Source organism: Anolis carolinensis, chromosome 5 (genome assembly GCF_035594765.1).
Source record: "Anolis carolinensis isolate JA03-04 chromosome 5, rAnoCar3.1.pri, whole genome shotgun sequence".
NCBI lineage: Eukaryota > Metazoa > Chordata > Lepidosauria > Squamata > Dactyloidae > Anolis > Anolis carolinensis.
The window spans coordinates 135004382-135025029 of record NC_085845.1 but is presented as its reverse complement, the minus strand read 5'-3'; the positions used below and the strand labels follow the sequence as shown (position 1 = coordinate 135025029).

Below are 20648 nucleotides of genomic sequence, written 5' to 3'. Positions count from 1 at the left end.
GGTCCTGCCACCAACGAAGGGAGAGGTGAACCTGGTTCGGTACCGTGAGAAACATTGAGCTCGGATGCTGATGGGGTTTGAAAGAGTCTATAAACCATCTTTGGAGAGGTCTGAGACGTAGTCTGGCGAAAGGAGTAACCATGACCGTGGAGGCCATGTGACCCAGAAGAACTTGGACAGAGTGGGCTTGGATCCTGCGGTTGCGGAGGAGAGAAAGGTGTTGTTGAAGGGCTAGGAACCTGTCCTTCGGTAGGGAGGCGGTTTCCGCGATGGAGTTGAAGAGAGCTCCGATGAAGCGGATCTCTGTGGTCGGGAGGAGCTGGGACTTTGAGACATTCAACGGAAGGCCCAGCCGTTGTAGAAGAGAAAGAGCTTGAGAGACGTGGTTTTGAAGGGATGAGGGGTCGGACGCGACAATCATCCAATTGTCCAGATAAGGAAAGACCATTATGCCCTGTTTTCTGAGGTGCGCTGCTACCACGGCGACCACCTTCGTAAAGACCCTTGGGGCCGTGACGAGGCCGAAAGGGAGAACTGTGAACTGGTAAGACTGTCCCAGGAGCTTGAAGGAAAGGAAGCGTCTGTGGGATCGACGCACCGAGACGTGGAAATACGCATCGCGTAAGTCTATAGAGGCAAAGTAGTCTCCGTGTTGGAGTATCGGGAGAATGGAGGCCACCGAGACCATTCGAAATTTTGAAGGCAGAATGAAGAGGTTTAGGGCTCGCAGGTCGAGGATAGGCCGAAGACCTCCGCCCCGTTTGGGAACCGTAAAGTATCTCGAGAAGAAACCTCGAGTGTCCTGCTCGGGAGGAGAAGGCTGGATTGCGCCCTTCGCCAGAAGGGAGTCGACCTCGGAGCATATTTCCGGTGAAGGGTCGGTGTGGAGGATGTGACCCGTGGGGGGCAAAGTTTCGAATTCCAAGGCATAGCTGTCTCTGACAATGCGAAGAACCCAGGCATCTGAGGTTATAGACTCCCATTCGCGGTAGAAAGGAGCTAGGCGATCGAGGAAAGAGCAGAGAGGAAGGATCTGGTCGGGGCCTAGGAACGGCATGGCAGTGGCAGTAGTAGTGAAGGTAGAAAAGTCCCCGAGAGAGTGGGCGTCAGGCCCGTCGTTGGGGTTGTGGCATAGCTGCAGCACCCTTGCCCCGACCTTTCGGGACCTGGTGCTGGCGGCGAGGTTGTTGCTGATGACTGTGGTGACTCGAGCTCGACGAGCGTCGAAACGGCTGGTGAGGAAAAGGCTGAGGGTAGCGACGGTACCGTTGCGGGAACCATCGGGTCCGCTGAGTCTGAGGTTGATCGGTCCCGCACTTTGTTGCGAGAATCTTGAAGTCGTGATTGGACTTCAGTTTGTCATCAGTACCAGAATTGAAAAGGCCCTGGGTGTCGAAAGGAAGGTCTTCGATCACTTGTCGAGAGGAAGAAGAGAGTCCTGAGGACCGAAGCCATGCATGCCATCTGATCGCGACTGCGTGGGCAATCATTTTTCCGGCGGTATCACCGGTATGTTTAGCCATTTGAATTTGGTGGTGTGCGAGGGAGTCCGCCTCCTGTTGGAGGGTCGAAAGGACTGACCGGTCTTCGTCAGAAAGTTTGGCGAAGAAAGGTTGGGCTTTTTCCCAGAGGATCTGTTGATAAGCGCCCATGCAGGCGCCGTAGTTTGCCATACGGCAAAGGAGGAGAGCGCCGGAGTACAGCTTGCGGCCTACCGCATCGAATCGTTTACCTTCCCTGTCGGCAGGGGAGTTGGACTGTCGACCCAACGATTGGGAGGCCTTTACCACCATGGAGTTTGGGTCAGGGTGATGCTTGAGCCATTCCAAGGCTTCGTCATCGGTTCGGTACCAGGCCTCTATTTTCTTAGAGGTTGGAGGTATCGAAGATGGAGTCTTCCAAGATGCCTGGATTATGTCCAGGAGGTATGGAAGAAAAGGCAGCAAGGTGGCTGGCGGGGCTTGGGCTTGGACCCTCTTGAAAACGGGGTCGGTAACAGCCTTTGAGGTTTGCTTAATTTCCATCCCCAGAGCGTCTGCCATTCTGACCATCTGGTTGGAGAAAGCCCGGATATTATCCGTCGGGGAAGGTGGGTCGACCTCGTAGGTGTCGTGAGGCGGGGAGAGGTCGAGACCGAGAGAGACAACGGAGGCGGAGAGGATCGATTCGGGGTGTTCGATATCGGGGTCATCCTCCTTGGGCCCTTGAGGGGACCGGGGAGGAGAAACAAGCACAGAGTCCTGATGAGGTATCACCTCAGGAGCAGCGGGAGCTGGCTGTGGACGAACGCCCTTGGACGCGGAAGCCTGGGCGGCACGGGCTAAACGCGTCATCTGTCTACCCCTCTCGGGTGTTTGAGCCGGGGGAAAAAGTTCTTGTCGAGCCGGAATACGAGATGGTGCCGGCTGGGGAGCCTTAATAACTGTCCTGACCGACCGGTCGGGGGAGGCTTGAGCGTCCGCATCCGAGGACTGACCATGAGGAGAGGAAGAGGAGCGGAGGCGTTGTGCTGGTTGGATAGGAGAGGATCTCCTAGAGGAAGCCACAGAGGAGGGGACGTCCTTCTTCGAAGACGCTGAGGAGGACGACCTCTGGATCATTCGTTTCTTTGCTGGAGGTTGCTTCGACGCGACCCTCAGCGATTTTCCCGGCATCGGGGGGATCGGGCACACAGCTGCCGAGTCAGATTGGGCCCGTCTGGATTCCTCCTGAGCCCTCTTGAAGGCAATCTTCATGGCGGAAGAAGATGGCGGCAAAGCCAGGCGGGATCGAGTGGAAATGGCCGAAGCCACCGAACTCGAAGTCGATGAAGGGCCCATTTTGCCCGACCGGGTGGAAACCGTAGCGGTGGTCACCCTGCAGGGCGGTTTGGCCGGTTTTGGTCTCGAAGTTTTCGAGGTTTTGGATGATACCGACGGAGCAGGCCTGGACGCCATCGAGGCTGAGGTGGAAGTAGAAGCCTCAGGAGCAAGAGTTTTTTCGTAAAGAGCTGCGCGGAGTCTCGCAGCTCTATTTCTTCGGGCCTGAGCTGTAAAGGCCAGGCAAAAGCGGCAGGTACCGACGACGTGGCTTTCGCCGAGACAGAAAAGGCACTTAGCGTGACCGTCGGAATCTGGAATCTTAGCGGCACACTGAGTGCACCGCTTAAAACACGTGGTCGACATAAGAACGAAGAGTCCGAAGTGAGCTTTGCGGCGGAAAAAAAGGAACTGAAGAGCGGGCGAGGAGGGCGCCCTTTATACCCTCTGGGGAGAGGGGCGGGGTTACCGCCAAATTTCAAACTTTAGCTTGGAAGAGTATCCGTTGGAGCCTGCGCAGGCGCAGCGTTCTCCATTAGTGTGAATTCACAGAGTACACGAAGAAAAATGCTCTTTCCTTTTTGCACTACAAAAAAGATATGTGGATGTATATAGGAATTTGTTCATTTTTTAAAATTAGTTCACACATTCTCCATCCATCTGCCACTGGCCCAACCTATCTGTCATATTTTAAATGCAATCTCTCTCTCTCTGTCGCATAGTTGTTTCCGACTCTTCGTGACCTCATGGACCAGTCCACGCCAGGCTCCCTGTTGGCTGTCGCCGCCCCCAGTTCCTTCAAGGTCAGGCCAGTCACTTCAAGGATACCGTCCATCCATCTCACCCTTGGTCGGCCTCTCTTCCTTTTTCCTTCAATTTTCTCCAGCATCATGATCTTTTCCAAGCTTTCCTGTCTCCTCATGATGTGGCCAAAATACTTCAACTTTGCATAATATACCTCCCTCCATTTATATAAACATATCTTGGGGCTTCACAAGAAACATTTCCTTCAAAAAGGGCTCTGCAGCTGAAAAAGTTCTACAAGGTATGTCTAGGTAAATAGCAGGTTGTCCTCCTGTAGCTGTGGTCTTTCAAGTGATCCTCTGTGACCTTACAAAATAATCTTGTACTGTGAAAATCCATAAATAGAAAGTTTTTGCATTCTTAGTGGCAATTCCACCCGTCCTCACATCACATATATGTATACTTCTTTGTGTCAAAGTAATTTGTTGTTTGGTTCCTTTTTGTTCATCATGAAGTATGCATTATATGGATGATTCTCCTCATAGCTGGGTAGATTTTCCTCCTTTCATCTGTCTGCTTTTATTACTTCTATGTATACTTGTGTATTGTTGTTCCTGTTTTGAAGTGTGTCTTCCCTCGCATCACAGTCTGTTGCTAAAAGTCAATAGTACAGACTGGGGAAAAAAGGTGGGTTGCAGGAGTTCAGATGTGACCATTTGAAGAGAACCAGTGTGTGAGGAAAAATAGAAAACTTATGTGGGGTACAGTGACCACCAAAAACACACTTTTAATATGCACTTTAACTTAGTAGTGCATATGCCTTTGTTTACATGAATACATAAGGATTAATTAAAAAAAATGGGTCTTGCAAATAGCTGACCTGTCATGTTAGCAATCAGTAACACGATGTCCCTGAAAGAAAAGCTCTTCCATTTCCACATATTATCACTCTATAATTATTACAGACTATTTTGTCTGTAAATCATAAACCCAGATCACAGAAAAAAAAATAACAAAAACCATGGAAATTCAGAATAAACATATTTTTAAGTGAAAACATATCCTTTTATTTACATCCTACCTTATTTCAAATGCTGGGAATAAAGCTAGTTTACAAAAGTTAAAACAAATGCAGGTGAAAGTATTTACAAACACTAAAAAAGTACATTAAGTACAAATAAACACGCATTAGAAATTAAACTCTTTAAAACAAATCAATTGAATGAGACAAGATTTAAAAAAATCCACAGAACAGTAAGTCATTAAAACAGAACATTGTTAAAGAAACTCAAAGAGTTATTTCCTAAATGTTTTTGGAAACAAGAAAGTTTTCACTTGCAGGTGGAAGGACAGCATAAATAGTTTGGCTAGCCTCCCTTGAGAGTTCCAAAGTCTGGAATAAGACACTTAGAAGGTCCTCTCCTGTGCTACCACCAAATGTGCCTGGGAAGGTGGTAGTACATGGGCCTCTTCTGAAGGTCTTAAGGGAAATGACGACGACGATAGCAGCAGCAGATCTGACGCTCATATGCAATCTGGACCTAAGTTGCATAGGGTTCAGTAAGTAAGAACCAGCACCTGAATTTTGCCAAGAAATGGACCAGAAGGAAGTGAAGGTACAGCAACAAAGGAATTGCATGCTTTCTGTAGTCAACCACAGTTAACAATATGGGTGCAGCTTATTGGGCCAAACAAACATTCTGAGCAGTTTTCAACAGTTAATCCCACATATAGCATATTCCAATAATCAAAACTGGTGGAGCCAAAGCAGGGTGGCTCTGAAGAGTATCATATTGGATGGTCTCAGAAGCCACCATGAGCCACACCAAAACCAATAGGGTATTCTCTGTCCAATTTGTGGTGTAACTCATTCAAGGCAATCAAAGCTGTCTTCATCCCAGTCAGATCTTATGCCACATTGGAAAAGATCTAGGTAATCTATATATTTCAGGAACGCCTGGAGCCGAAGATCCACCATGTACTCCAGCAACTTGCCCCAAAATGGAATACTGAACCCTGGCCAACAATTATTCAATACAGCCGAGGCCAGGAAAGTTTCATCAGTAAAAACCTTTAAAAGCCTCCTTGAAGCAGTTTGGAATATTGGACACTGTCTTCCTCCAAAGATCCGATTGCTCTTTTTCCTATAGGACAAGTATTATAGGACATGTATCTGTTACAATGCACAGGTCAGAATGAACCTGAGCAATTTTACCTGCACAGTGCTGGGCAAATTCTTCAAAGACGACTGTCCAGGTTTTCTTGTGGGCCAAATTGTTAAAAGAGCCCAATCACTAAAAACAGCACCACATAATGGCTTTTGAAATAAAGCAAAACAAAAATAAAAAAATAAAAAAGACCAGGAGTGGAAAGAGAAGACAAAGGGAAAGAGAATCTGCACAGCGGTTTGTGGGGCAGATGTGGAAGACTAGTGAGAAACAGAGTAGAGGAGATAGAAGAGAAGTAGCACTGGGTTGAGCTGGGATAAACAGGTTTTGAACCCAGGTGAATCTGGACAGTTTCAGTAGTAAATAATGCCAGCTGGATTCTCTCGGAGGATGAGATTTGGGCCTTTGCCTTGACTAATCCAAATCAGTTAAGCCTTATATCCCATTGGAGTGAAGAGATTAAGTGTTTGCAGAAGGGCTGGTCTGTAAAGTATCTTTGTTACAAATATTTAATGTCACTGATTAAATTTTAGTATTTTAAAAGTCCCTTGATCTAAGAATGCAGACAAACAGCTGTTTTTAAGACTTTATTGCAAGAGTTACATGTTCAAAGGAAAGGAAGCAGGCCCATTCACATTTGTGAAAATAGTTCTCTCAATTTTGCACCGGAAATCAAAAGACTCTGATAGGATTCTGTCCAAGGTAATTGCTAAAACGGCTACTACCAAGTTTACAGTTAAATGTTTCTCTAAATCAGGATGGGCAGTACAGAAGAAGTCCAATGACAATTTCAAGAGACTACTACAAGAACAATGTATTATTGTCCAGAAACCTCATGATCTTATTATTGAGACAAATTTAGCCAGAGGCAAAAATTTAAGTATTTTGACATGGCTTGGAATGCACTGTTAATAGGGCAAGCATGACATTAATTTTAATACAATACTGTTCTCTCCTTTGGATATAAACTGTTATGTATGCATTTTTATTAAAAACAAACATGTCACTGGAGTGCAGATAAACAAAACCAAGTAATTAGTTTCACTATGGGAGTTAATTAGTACACTGACTTGAAGTCCCTATTTCTAAAACAGGCACCTAAATCTGATTACATGAAAGGGAAAAGCAGATCAACAGGAGTGTAATCCAAGACCAAATGTAGCTAAGACATGTACTACATAATGGATATATACATACGTGTGAAAGTACTATCACATACAACACTGATCTTAAAGGGCACTTAGCATTATTTTGTCATTTCTCATTTTATATTAACAGATTTGGATTGACATATCCATATTCTATTCTCCATGTTTATATTTACAATAAAAAATTTGATAAATAGAAGACCACAAATTTTGCTTGATATTTTTCATCTGTGTGAAATAGGATGCTGTTACTGTGGAAATATAAAATTTTAACTGCATCAATGTACATCTCAAGTCTGCTACCATATGGTGTTTCTGCACTGTAACTACTAAAGCAGCATTTTATACAACTATACAGAAGGAAGGGTTATAACCAGTAGAGGCACCACTATAATGATCAACATTTATCAAAAAGTTGAACATAGGATTGGACTCAATGTTTTTGGATGATAGCCTGAAGTTGTATAACCCTTGTTCCATGACTAAGGGGGGAGGGAGATCATATGGCAGTTCCTTTAGACTCTTTAAAGATTATCACATCAGGATGCATTTGGTTCATTAGAATATTTTGTGGGATTATGAGCTGAAATTTCTGCAGAGTATCCCTTTGAACACACTTCCTTATCCTGAAGAAACACTAAGAACTTTCAATTAACATAGACAGAACAGCAGATATTTAAACTGTGAAAACTCTATGTTAATTCAGTACAAAGGAACTATTTGCATATCTAATAAAAGCACACTTTCAATAAACCATCAGCATATCTGATATATTGATTTTTTAAAAGAAAGTTAAAACCACTGAATCTTCTAAGTAATCAGATGTATGTCAGACATCTTCAGCAATTGTAGTGTTAAAAATCTGATAGCAAAGTTTTTCTTCAGTTTCATCCTCAACATAATATGATCTGATGAAGCATTCCAGCCATGGCAACTGATCTACAAAACAAAATCACATTATCAGTATATATGTAAATTCCTGTACTTTACAGTTAACTGTACCAGGAAAAACGTCTTATAGAAGAGAAACATTGACAAAAATTTAGTCTATGGATAAGATGGCATATAACACACAGCTTTAGTTTGTAAGTATTTTATGTAGCTTAAAGGACAAAGCTCTGTAAGGCACCTCCCAGACCATGACAATTCTTCAACCAGCACCTATATGCCTCCTGCTCCACCAAAATAATAATAATAATAATAATAATAATAATAATAATAATAATAATAATAATAATCTATTCTCATTCCTGGAAGCTCACAGCAGTAGTAATCTCACTATAAAAGGAGGTGTACTCCATTTGGCACCTTGCTTTGTTCTTCAAAGTAACCTAAAGGGAGGAGGGGAGGAGGAAAGGAAGTGAACATGTGAACATTTTTCAGTTCTATTTTCCCCTTTCTTCTCATCTTCTAGGCTGGTATGACCCACACTCAGTCCCAGTGGAGACCTTGTTATCCCTGGTGCAATACTACTGTAGTGAAAACAATGGGACAAACAAGTGGACAAGGGACAAGAGAAACAACACAATTATGTTCCCGTCTCCCCTCAAAAACAGAGATGGGCAGTGGGCACTCTCCAGGTTGCTGCTTTTACTGGGGTGGGGGTGGGAGGGGGCTATGTGATTTAATCAAAATGTGATCATTGGTTAATTAACCTCATGTACTATGGGCTAAAATTACTGGATGATCATTTAGAAGTAAAGTTTTAAGTTGTTAATTTTAATCTGCATTCCATCAATGGATTTTAACTTGTATTTTAACTCTATGTATCTTGCTGTGTTTTAAGTTTTTTAAATCTCGTTTCAATGATGTTGTATCCCACCTTGAGTCGCAGAGAGAGATGGGTACTACATTTAATGTTGTAATAATAATAATAATAATAATAATAATAATAATAATAATAATAATAATAATAATAATAATAATTTATTTATAACCTGCCCTATCTCCCCGAGGGGACTTCCAACAAAAGTGACAAAGTGGCAAACATTCAATGCTGAAAACAAACAAGCAGATCAAAACAGTGGATAAAACAATTTCAATACAAAATTATAAAACCAAAAAATAATCAAAAAGCAAACTTAAAGAAACATATTACATATCACACACATTTACCACATGATAAACTCTTACAAATTAAATAAAAAAGGCATTTATTATTATTATTATTATTATTATTATTATTATCATTATTATTATTTGGAAGAACACCAGTCAAACACCTAAACTCTGGATTTTTCAAATGGCCTGCTGCTGAATTTTGTTGCTGCAAACCCCGCAAATCACAATTCTGTTGCCTCTAGTGATATTCCTAAGGGTGAAATGGCAGTTCTTAGGGGTCTACAAATATGCCCAAAACGTACAGCAAAGCAAATGGATCATACCTGTTTTATAAATTCAGGGCAAGCTCAATATGAAATATACATCTTCTCCATATTATATAACACCCCCACTCCACATAACCTAAAGCAAAAACCTGTATTTTGGATATTTTAAACAATCCAGTTTGGTTTCTGTCTAAAACACTACACGCTCATACAGGAACCACTGCCAAATGCAATCAGTGTCCCCCTGTACACCAGCATAGAAGATATTACTTTTTGCTCTTTTTTGAAAACTCAGCATAAAATCCATAAATTTTAGTAGTTGTCACTGATTCTAGCAGACATTTACACTTCTTAAGGACAAAGCCTATTTCTTACAGCTCTGCTAGTGAGTCATGATTTCAATTGTTCTTGTCTTTCTCACAAAGCTCATCAATCTATCTGTCTGTCTATCTACAACACAGAGAGAAACCAACTTTTGCTATGGGGAACACAAGCAAGCATTTAATTCAGAAATATTTATCGATATACACACTCAAGCAGTCACATCCTTATTTAGTTAAAGGGCATTTTGAACTAATTTGGCACAAAACTGGACCCACTTTATCTAGTGAATGCACAAACCAACTCAGGCTTTGTAGATCTTTCCGTGAGGTTATGGGAAGGTTAGCAATTATAAAAGATTAGAAGGGACTGCAAGTGATGCCATCTGTGACTTTGTCTGATGGGTCAGCAAGTGATGCCATCTGTGACTTCATTTGAAGGCGACCTTTTAGAGCTGGTAAAAAGGCTGCCTTCCTATCCAATAATTCTCTCAGAAACCTCAGACTGAACAAAGTGGCAGACGCATCATATAAAGAATCACAAGTTGCAACACTGGTGGACTACATTAGCATAGCTATTCCTCTCCAATGAATCAGACTTTAGACATTCCTGACAGGTGGTAATTCTGTTTATGTACTTTAATCTTCAAAGACTTCTCACTTGTGTTCAACAGTTGAATGAGACCTAAGTGAAAAAGATCTATTGCTGATTTTCCATTTCTTGGTATAGCAACAGAGATGTCAATTATTCTATGCGGAGTCCAAGATTCCACTGTCACATCTATAAATCTTTGATTTGACTCCAAAATAGAAGCTGGAAGTCTGTTGCCTGATCCCCATACTACAACGTACAATAGGGATGCAATTATTTGCCAATTTCATTCTTAAAGGAAGAAATGAATGATTTTAGCAATTTTCTTCTGCAGCGAGAATACCTTCATAAACTACAATTTCGGAGGACTATTTGAAGTTTAGGATATATTTTGCATAAAACATACACATGCCATTTTTAATACATAAATTATTTCCCATACAGAAAATGCTGTGAATCCCTTTACTTGGGGATTCAGTAAAAATAGTTTTTTACAAAAAAGAATAGTGTTTCTTGCACAGAAACAATATTTACCCACATAGAAAAAAACATAAATTATGCAAAGTTTGTGCACAATAAGACCCGAATTCTTGCCATGGTTTTCTGACACTTGGAAAACATATTCACAATTTTTGAATATTCTCTTCATCCCCTAGTGTGCTATTATATTAATGATATTAATGTTAACTATAGTGTGCAGTATAATAACATGCATAATAGATAAAGTTCAAAATTTCAGGGAAGGTGGAAAAAAGGGAATATGGATGGGAGCTCTGATATGTCACTGGTCAGAGTTTTGATGGGGGGAAATCCCTGGAGATCCCTGGCTACTATTATACATCTGAGGGAAGGGTTGCATTTTCCTTCCAAGGCTCAGTGTGGTAACAAAATTATTACTCTTCATGAACTTGGTATCATCTGAATTTTGAAAGCAGTTGGTTCAAGGGAGAAGATATTATAAGGCACCTTTATTAATTAATTTCAGCATAAACTTTTGTGGACAATTGTCTATGAAAACTTATAGTTAAATTAAAGATGCCATATGACTGCTTTCTTCTTTTAATACCAAAGCAGACAAACAAAGCAATCTCTCTGAATCTCTGCAGGAAATTTAATCATTCCGGTAAGCCGCAAGCATTTCACACTAGTTGCTACTGAAATGAACATGTCTGAAGGCAAATCAGCAAGCTAGCAAAGAACGCACAGATTTTACTGACTTTTTTGGTTTTTTATTTTTTCCTGCAGGCAAAGAAAATGATATTAAAAGGCTTTGACTTGCAGCTGTTGATGAAACAGTAGTAAGGTAAGGCATTTCAAGCTGAAAAATCAATACATTTCAATGCATCAAAGGAAAACAATATTTTTATTTTTGGTCTTTGAGTTTTGGACAAAAGTACAGGTAATTGAGAATGTGTGATGATTCAGATCCAAAATATAGTCTGAATTATCAACATACCCATATTTACTTGAGAATGCACCATCAAATGTAATGCACACCTCAATTTTGAAGGTGCATATTATAAAAAATGGATTTGCCCTTGAATGTAATGCACCTAACAGAACATACACATACATTAGGAAGGCAGGCAAAATGAATGAGGCCATTTGGGAAGCCATGTCCCTCTGTTAGGCCAAAGCTGACAAACTTACCAGCCTTGCATGATCCTCAGCTGGCCTCATTCATGAGATTTTCCAAACCTAGGTTTTGAGGGCCCCGTATATGAGGCCAGTTGGGAACCAAATGGGACTGAGCGTAGGAGGGGCAGGCAAGAGACCTCGAGAGCCACCTGGAAGGCAGGATCTGTGACTAAGAGGCTGGAATTACTGAGTTGCCAGCTGGGTGCTTCTCCTTCTCCAGGTGCTGTGAGGTGCTGCCACCACTAGGAACAGCCTCTCTCTTGCTTCCTGCCTCCCCACCCGGGCTCTGGGTTCCTGGGTTCCTCTGAGCTTTTTCACGCAGATAGGTTTAGCTGCATGAGTCTAATGCACCTTCAAATCTAATGCACATCTCAATTTTGGCAATGTAATTCAGTCCAAAAGAATGAGCATTAGACTCGAGTAAATATCATATTTATCAGCTTGGTGTAGAAATCAAGTGCCCTAACAGATGATAGGACATACAATGGGGTAGCATTTCTAAGGCCTAAATTTAATTGTTAGCTTGAACAGCAGACCTACTGAATTAATGTGATTGTAGCAAGTCAAAATTTGATGGGTATATTTTTGGAACAGCTGATTTCGAACTGCCCAGTTTGCTTCCTGGTTGGAACTTAATTTTTTTTTTTCGTGTCAGGAGCAACCGGAGTTGCTTCTGGAGTGAGAGAATTGGCCGTCTGCAAGGACGTTGCCCAGGGGACGCCCGGATGTTTTGATGTTTTATCATCCTTGTGGGAGGCTTCTCTCATGTCCCCGCATGGAGCTGGAGCTGATAGAGGGAGCTCATCCGCACTCTCCCCGGGTGGGATTTGAACCTGGCAGCTTTCAGGTCAGCAACCCAACCTTCAAGTTACGAGGCTTTTATCCCCTTGGCCACCGGGAACTTAATGGCAGCACTAGATGATGTGTCTGTTGTCATTTAGCAGGTTGATACCAAAAGATGACGTTAGATCAATGGTACTCAACCTGGGCTCCCCAGATGTTTATGGCCTTCAACTCTCAGAAATCCTAACAGCTGGTAAACTGGCTGGGATTTCTGAGAGTTGTAAGCCAAAAACATCTGGGGACCCCAGGTTGAGAACCACTATGTTAGGTGATTCTGTTCCATTTTAATGGAAGTGCTTTTCTGAGGTACCTAATATCTAAATATTTTATCTAATCTATGCTTAAAATCCTTACCTAGATTATTGTGCTCAGGGCAAAGTTTCTTCATGAGCCTTTTCATAATCTCTTGAAAAATGCTATTGGTTAAGACTTCAGAAGCTGGAATTTGGAAGAATTTTTGCTAGAAGAGACAGGAAAAATAATATAGAGATATAGTTGAACTGGACAATAGAAAAATACAGCCTGAAAAAACTCACAGCAACCCAATAGAAAAAAAAGCTTTTCTAAAGATTTCACTTTGAGCCTGAAATTTTAAAATAAGTCAACTGTTTATGTCTCCATTTTTAAACTAATACAAGTAAGGAAAAATAAAATAATACTTATAGAGAGTAAAAAAAAATACAACTTAAAAGAAAGATATATATATATATATATATATATATATATATATATATATATATATATATATATATATACATATACATACATACACACACATACACACACACACACACACCTTTTTAAAGGATTAAAAGGAAATATGTTAAAAGCTAGATTTACTTCATAAATGACCTTAAATTAAAATGACCCTGCCTTGGAGGGTAAAAAAAACCCAATCAAGATATACAAAATAATATACTGTCTCTTTACAATGAAGTTCACAACAGGTTACTCATGTAAGACTCAAATGTACAGTGAATAATTTCTACTGCTGACATGAAGCTATCTCACAAATACTCTTTGGGGTATTATGACCCAGTTATTAACCCTGAAGCAATCATTTTGGAGTTTGAAATGTAATTTTAAATCATTTTTAACTACAAAGTGAACATTTTGAGACTAATTATATTGCAGTAAACTACGCTAGATATTTTGTGAAATAATTCCTTATCAGTAAAGAAATTGCTCAGTACTTAAGAATGAGCAATACTCTATGAGTGAATCTTCTTGCCATATGTGGTAGGGCTCTTTTTCACAAGGAGGCTTTTTCTCGCATTTTTTCTTAGGAAAGATGTTTGAAGCATGCTGTTTTTTGCCATAATTGCTATGATGACAGTGGCCAGCATATGCAGCAGCGAAAGACAACAACTAAGAGCAAAGGTTAGTGCCTACCATTTTAATTCTCTACAACACATCTATGCATTTTATAACTCAAGAGTGATGCTACTGCAGGTTCAAAGAAACACTGTGGGGCAATTAAGAAAGTGGGTGTGAAGCTCATTAGCCTAGGCATTAGGCAAACCAGTAACCACCCAATGCTAAAAGAATGGATGATCTTTGTGGCTAGCTGTAGGCAATATACAGATTTGGTGGTAGATCCACTCAGACTAGACCCATCTAGCTAGTATTTTCAAACGTGTGTGGGAGTAACGCTACATTTTCAAGCAGAATCCTTTCCTAACACTCTTGGAGATTGTAGAGATTGAAGGTGGATAACTTCTGTATGTTGGACTGGGGTTGGACTGGATGGCCCATGAGGTCTCTTCCAAATCTATGATTCTATGTAGAGCGTGTATTCTAACACTGATCAATGACAATTTATTGCAATGGTTCATAAACTTTACTCTTCCAGGTGTGCAGACTTTATCTCCTGAAATTCCTGATAGTTGGCCATGCCAGCTGGGGCTTCTAAGAGTTGAAGTCCAAAACACTTGAAGGATCAAAGGCCGGGAATCCCTGATCTATTATATTGTGTTTTGTTGCATTACTTTACTTACTCTACATATTCATATTCTAGAAATGTTAGTCAGAAAACCAAATTTGGGTCGACTTATTCATGGATCAATATGAGTACTGTAGTGCACAGCTGGCCTCTCCAAGCACTGGGTGCCCGCCAGGAGGGACAAGACATGGCTGGCGCTGACTTTTCCCTCCCGGAAAGTACCTGGTGCATGGAGAAGCCCGCTGCACGCTGCTGCCTAGAAAAACAGCTGTTTCTCAGCAACGTGCAGCGGATCTTTCCAAATGCTGAGTGCTTGCCGGGAAGGAAAGGTCTGTGCTGGCTGCATCTTGTCCATCCCGGCAGGCACCCAATGCTTGGAGAGGCCTGCTGCGCACTGCTGTCTAGACAAACAGCTGTTTCTCAGCAACATGCAGCGGGCCTCTCCAAACGCTGAGGGGAGGGGTGAGATGCGGCTGGCGTGTCGGATAATACGGAGTATCGGATAAGTTGAGGTCTGACAACTGAGACTCTATGGTATGTCTATTTAAAATGACAAAGTTGGAATATATATATGTTCTCAGCCAATTTTATATGTAGTTAACCAATGTATTTTTAATAAGTTTATAGTTCTTACTTATACGCATGACTTTGCCTGATGGCTTTCACAAGAACACATTTATATTTAAACTAAATATTTCAAGAGTAGCGTAATCTAGTATCTTACACAATCCATGAGATATGCATCCAGTGATCCAGTTCCATCATCCAGTGTAAACTTCATTAGAAAGACATATTCGAGTGGCACAACTCCTAAAGCTAAACAAAAGGAAAACACCATGTATCTTTAAAAAGAACTTAATACTCAAAGAAAGCAATGAAAGTTTTTTTGTTTAAAATAACACTCTGAAATACAGACAAGACTAACATTTCAACTTGAGAAAATTCATGCTGCAGGATGGAAGAGATGGGCATTTTTTCCTGATGTGGATCGCATGTCCTTGGAATTAAATACTCAGGGGCTGTGGCCCAGAGCCCAATTAGGGAGGCTATCTTTTTTTCTATATAGCCATCCAGGGGCTCCACCAAATAAGATAGCATGGAAGCAAAAAATAAATAAATTACATTTTCATACTACAACAAGGCACTCAGGACACCCCTAAGTTCTCAGTTCTCATTCTAAGAACCGGATGGTGCTCACCAAATTGTCTGGGAAATGTGACATCACTTTTAAACAAGGTAAGCATCTATCAAATACTTTGCTAATGCAAAATTTGGGCTTATTATTATTTAGTTTAGGCATATCAGATATGGACTTCTCCATTACCAATTGGTGAGCACTGCCTAACTGTGGTGGTATGCAGCTACATCAATGAGTGCAGGCTATAGTGTGATTTTTTTCTATGATGATGGAGGGGAAATTTGTCCCTGCAGACCTAGCAAAATTTCCCAAACTAGCGAAGCAAAGAAAGTAAAGAGTTGCCAATCATCCTGAAAGGGGCAGCCTACAAGAACATATGAACACATGGCAAGAGTGCTGCACATAGATTTTTAGATAATGCCATAGGTATTATATCAATCAACATAATCCTTTATGTTCATTAAACTTCTGCTCACTTGGTGAAACAGAGCTAACTCATAACATTTTTTCCCAACTATGGCCAATATTGCTGCACCAAAGCACCTGCTTATAGGATGGTATCCTAATCTATTCTCATTAGCAGCAGGATTCAAATGAACAGTTCCCAGTAAATATTTATCATGCAGTTTGAAAGTCTGCCATCATTTTTATGGATTTATCTTCTTGTGGACCGTGCTCTTTCTAATGAAGTCAGGAGGGAACCACTACTTGTTTCTTGGAAAAAGAATGATTCCTTACTGAAACTTTCATGCAGCATACGTTCTCTTAAAACACATGCATACATAAGCATACTTGTTCACATACATGTACTTTTTGTCTACGTTAAATGCTTAAAACAATGCTCAGTGAAGGCAAAGGCTCTTATTAAATCAGGTTTTAAATGGATTTTCCTGAGCACATCCCTAATAATAATAATAATAAGAAGAAGCAGCAGCAGCAGCAGCAGCTTTATTTATATCCTGCCACCTTCTCTCAAAAGGGACTTGGGCGGCTTACAAAATAGCATACACAAGTGCAACACAGAGACACATAGAATACAACAAAATCTGCAAAAGAAATCAATAAACAGTACCAACTAACATAAAATAACTAACAAGATTAACAGAAGCAACTAACTTAAAGTAAAAAAGTAATAAAAAACAATAGATTATAGTTAAAAACAGGCAATACAACTGAATAGCAACCTAGCCATAAAACAGGTTAAAAAGACAGCATTAAAAGACAGGATTAAAACTTCTTGGTCATTCAATTTAACTGATAGCTTTGTCATTATCAAAGGCCTGCTGGAACACCCATGTCTTCAGCTCCCTCCAAAAGGACAGAACTGTGGAGGTTTGCCTGATTTCCCTGGGGAGGGCGTTCCAGGGCCAGGGGCCCACAACCAAGATCTTCTCCTTCGTCCCCACCATGCTTGTGATAAAGGTGGGACCGGAAGAGGGCCTCCCCAGCATATCTGAGAGCCCACACGCTGGTTCATGGGGGGGGGGGGGGGAGGATGCGGTCGTGAAGATAGGCTGGACCAGAACCGCATAGGGCTTTGTAGATAATAATCTACAGTGTGACTGCCCGATTACTTTGTTTTTCATTTCTTTCCCTCTTTCTATCAAAACAAACGTTTTTTGGCACTGCTTCAAGCAGAACTTCCATTTTCCTGGCCTATTTTCTGGACAGAACATGCCTGGGAGTGGCAGCATGATTGACACTCATTCTCAGGGATGTTCTTGTCCTGCAACACAGCTGACCTATTGCTTAAGGCAGTGGCAATGCTTTTCCTCCTTGTGAAATAAAGGAAGGAGAATATAAGATTCACTTTGTCCTACGTTAAGATGAGACTATTATTTCTGAATTTATTTCCACATCCAGCTCCTCAAAACTGCTAGATAGTGGAATGGTTTCCAATGTGAGCAGTATACACCTGTAGGATCCTTGTTATAAAGCTACTGGATACATCTCTCTAATAGGTCCTTTGCCAGCCCCCCCTTCAAATGAACTGGGGGATGAGGGGGGGGGGGGAGAGAGACTGGCTTTTTAAAAATTTGCTCAAATACAAAGCTCTTAAAGGGGCAAGTGCTTTTTCTGTGTGAGGTAGCAGGGTTTCCTGTGAGCCCTGTATTGTGTCTTGTGTGTGGAATCTTGAGCCCTGTGGAAGCTGCCTAATTCTTATTTCCTTCATACCTTGCCAGTGACCATGTTTGATAGGCAACATAAAAATTGGGATTCAGCAACATTATTTTCTACAGGCTCTTGACTACTCCTGCTCTAAGGCAACTTTTACGAGCTAAGAATCAGTGGCAATCAGGATTCTGTTCCTGGTGCAATATTGCAGAGCTCTCTTGTGCTTGTGTTATAAGAGCATCCAATTTTTTGAAAGTAAAGTCTTCATCACTTTTGTGCAAGGAGAAATTATTTTAATGCTATTTAATTTGTCAGTTTGTGTAATCCTTCAAAAATGATCACAAGTTCTATGTAAGTTGCCTCTTTCCTACATTCAGATAACATCAGCTCATACAATACTGCAGTACATCTTTGCATTGCATTTTTGAGATGATACTCTTATGTAGATCAGGGCTGGTCAAAGTGCTGTCCTGCCACCGCATGTGCTTCCAAGGCCTATTTTTGCAGTCATCAACCTTTCCAGACACCCACCGAGTCCCCAAGAACAACATGTCATCTTTGAAGTAAATTGTAGTTCCTTTAACATTTAAAAGTAAAAATACCACATTTTTAAAAGGTAGATTTCAGGCCAACTCCAAATGTTCTTTGTTTGTTTGAATGAGGTTTTTTATGGGTCGGGTATGTCTCTAGTCATAAGAGGGCTCCAAAAACAGAGAATTGGAGCCTTTGCTAATGTTATTTTTAAGGTTTTTTTATTTATGGATCTTTGTCTATGTGTCCCTAATACCACATCAGAGGAAAAAATACTTGGGCGCTTAACTGAAGCTTCAAACTTCAGAATAAAACCACAATATGACTGGATGGCAGAAGAGGCGAGTCTCACCTTGTGCTATTGTTGTGGGATCCCATGATGGGTTTTCCAGTGCAGCAATGCAGCTCAGGTTTGACACTGTCTTTGGCTTTGAACAATGTTTGCACCTAACATTCGGAACACAAAAACTGATATGAAGTCTTATGTTGATTTAGCAGTTCTCAAAACTCAAAATGTCAAAGGATATGTTCCTGCTGTTTATACGACCCAGAAAGCAGTAGAATGTTAATGCCTTTTATCTGTAATCATCAATGAAAATCCACAGCCCTTTCATCTCCCGAGTATAACCTCTGATAGCAGAGAACATGTAAAAGTGCTTTTACTCCTTTACCTCTCATAATCCATAACAGGAGGGACATTCGGGAGGAGGGGGGGGGGTTAATGGAAAACAATCCCAGAAGAGGCACCAAATTGGCTCTGCAATATACCTGCCTTGTTGACAAGAGCTCAGAGGGGTTTGTATGGATCAGAGCCTTCAAAGTTGAAGAACTCTGCCTATGAAGTGCTTTCTTAATTGGAGAATACTTCTGTAGCCAGAAACCCGCCATTAACATAAAGTTGTAAGTCTCAAAGAAGACTTATTTTTGTTAAAACATGTAAATATTTATGTATCATGCCTTAAATATAAAGCATATTTTTATAACTACATAAAGTCAACAAACGGTTTTATAGCATAGAGGAAATGATTAATGTTTTAAAAATTGGTTGTAAATAAAGAAATTTAGGATTGTGCTCTCAAATACATCTTCATTAGCTTTATTGATTCTTACAATATGTAGCTATAAATGGGATCTTGCACTGAACCAACAGAATAGAAGTTATTGCTTGCTTCTTTAGAAGCAGAATACAAATCTCTCAGTACTAACGGTTTGAATGTCAGCAATGTAACATATACAATCACAGAATGAAGTAATTAAAGTCATTATTAAAACAACATAAAACATAAAAGATGGCCATTTAGTTCATTCAGAGACAGCACCCTCAAGGTTCTTTCTTTTTTTATTTTTGCTTTTATTGATGTGAAATTATTCTAAATTATCAGGGTTTTAAACTGTTTTACTAACTAGATTACTACACAACAGTTCTTATTTTCGGTATCTTTTCTGATTTCTGAAGTTGTATCAGAATGTCATGTGAAATCACTATGGACCATTTTCAGCTTTTGCAGTTCTAACCAGAGTCTTCATTAATGCTCTCGTTTTTATGAGGTAAAAGCAGAACCGTCACATAAACAACTCATTTCAATTTTGCCCTAGAATATCTTCAATAGGGATCTATACGTTTTCCAAACTTGGGAACTGATTCTATTTGTGTGGTCTACACCACAATTGGTCTTTTTCACCTTTGTCATTGTTATTGTGTGTCCTCAAATCATTCTAGACTTATGGCAATCCTATGGAGGTTGTTCAGCAGGTGTTTGTTTTGCTTTCCTCCGAGGCCAAGGTCACCCAGTGAGTTTCCATGGCTGAATGGGGATTTGAACCCTATTCTCCAGAGTACATTAGCTTTCATTGACATGAAATCAATACAGCCATACTGAATCCAGAGCTTCTAAAAAAAGAAACATGCACAGATACCACTATAGTGCATAAAACAAACCACTGAATGGAGGAAACAACTTTGAAATTTGTGTGCTGAAATTGTCCCCATTTCCATGACTCCTGCTCATGCATTGCACATATCAGCATCATGAGCACATCAGAAAACATTTCTGTTCAAAGAAAGGAACTCTCTTTAGAGTAAAGTGTACATATGAAGTGAACAAATGCAGATAATTGAATGGAACATAGACTGGTTGACATGAAGCTCCCAAGTGAAAACAGACCAATCACTTGTTCTCTGAACAGCTTCCTTCTGCCTGGGTCGTGGGGAGAAAGCAGAATCAAGCTTATATATGACACATGGAGCTTCCTGGAAGAACTTCAGGTTAGAATGAACTGCTTCTATAATAACACACATGGTATTTTGTCCATATTATGCTAGATCTTTTCTGTGGATAATTAA

The 20648-nt window shown here is 40.7% G+C and overlaps 1 protein-coding gene across 1 annotated transcript in view; it reads right to left on the bottom strand.

Moving 5' to 3' along the window:
- Positions 1–6284: 6284 nt before the first annotated feature.
- pot1 (protection of telomeres 1) overlaps positions 6285–20648 on the bottom strand; it is an 82389-nt gene continuing 68025 nt past the window's right edge. Inside the window, exons 16-19 of the mRNA XM_008111229.3 lie at positions 18657–18751; positions 15245–15336; positions 12933–13038; positions 6285–7797 (exon numbers count right to left, since the gene is read on the bottom strand). Coding sequence (XP_008109436.1) covers positions 7688–7797; positions 12933–13038; positions 15245–15336; positions 18657–18751 — 403 coding nt within the window. The 3' untranslated portion in view covers positions 6285–7687. The remainder of the gene's footprint in view (positions 7798–12932; positions 13039–15244; positions 15337–18656; positions 18752–20648) is intronic.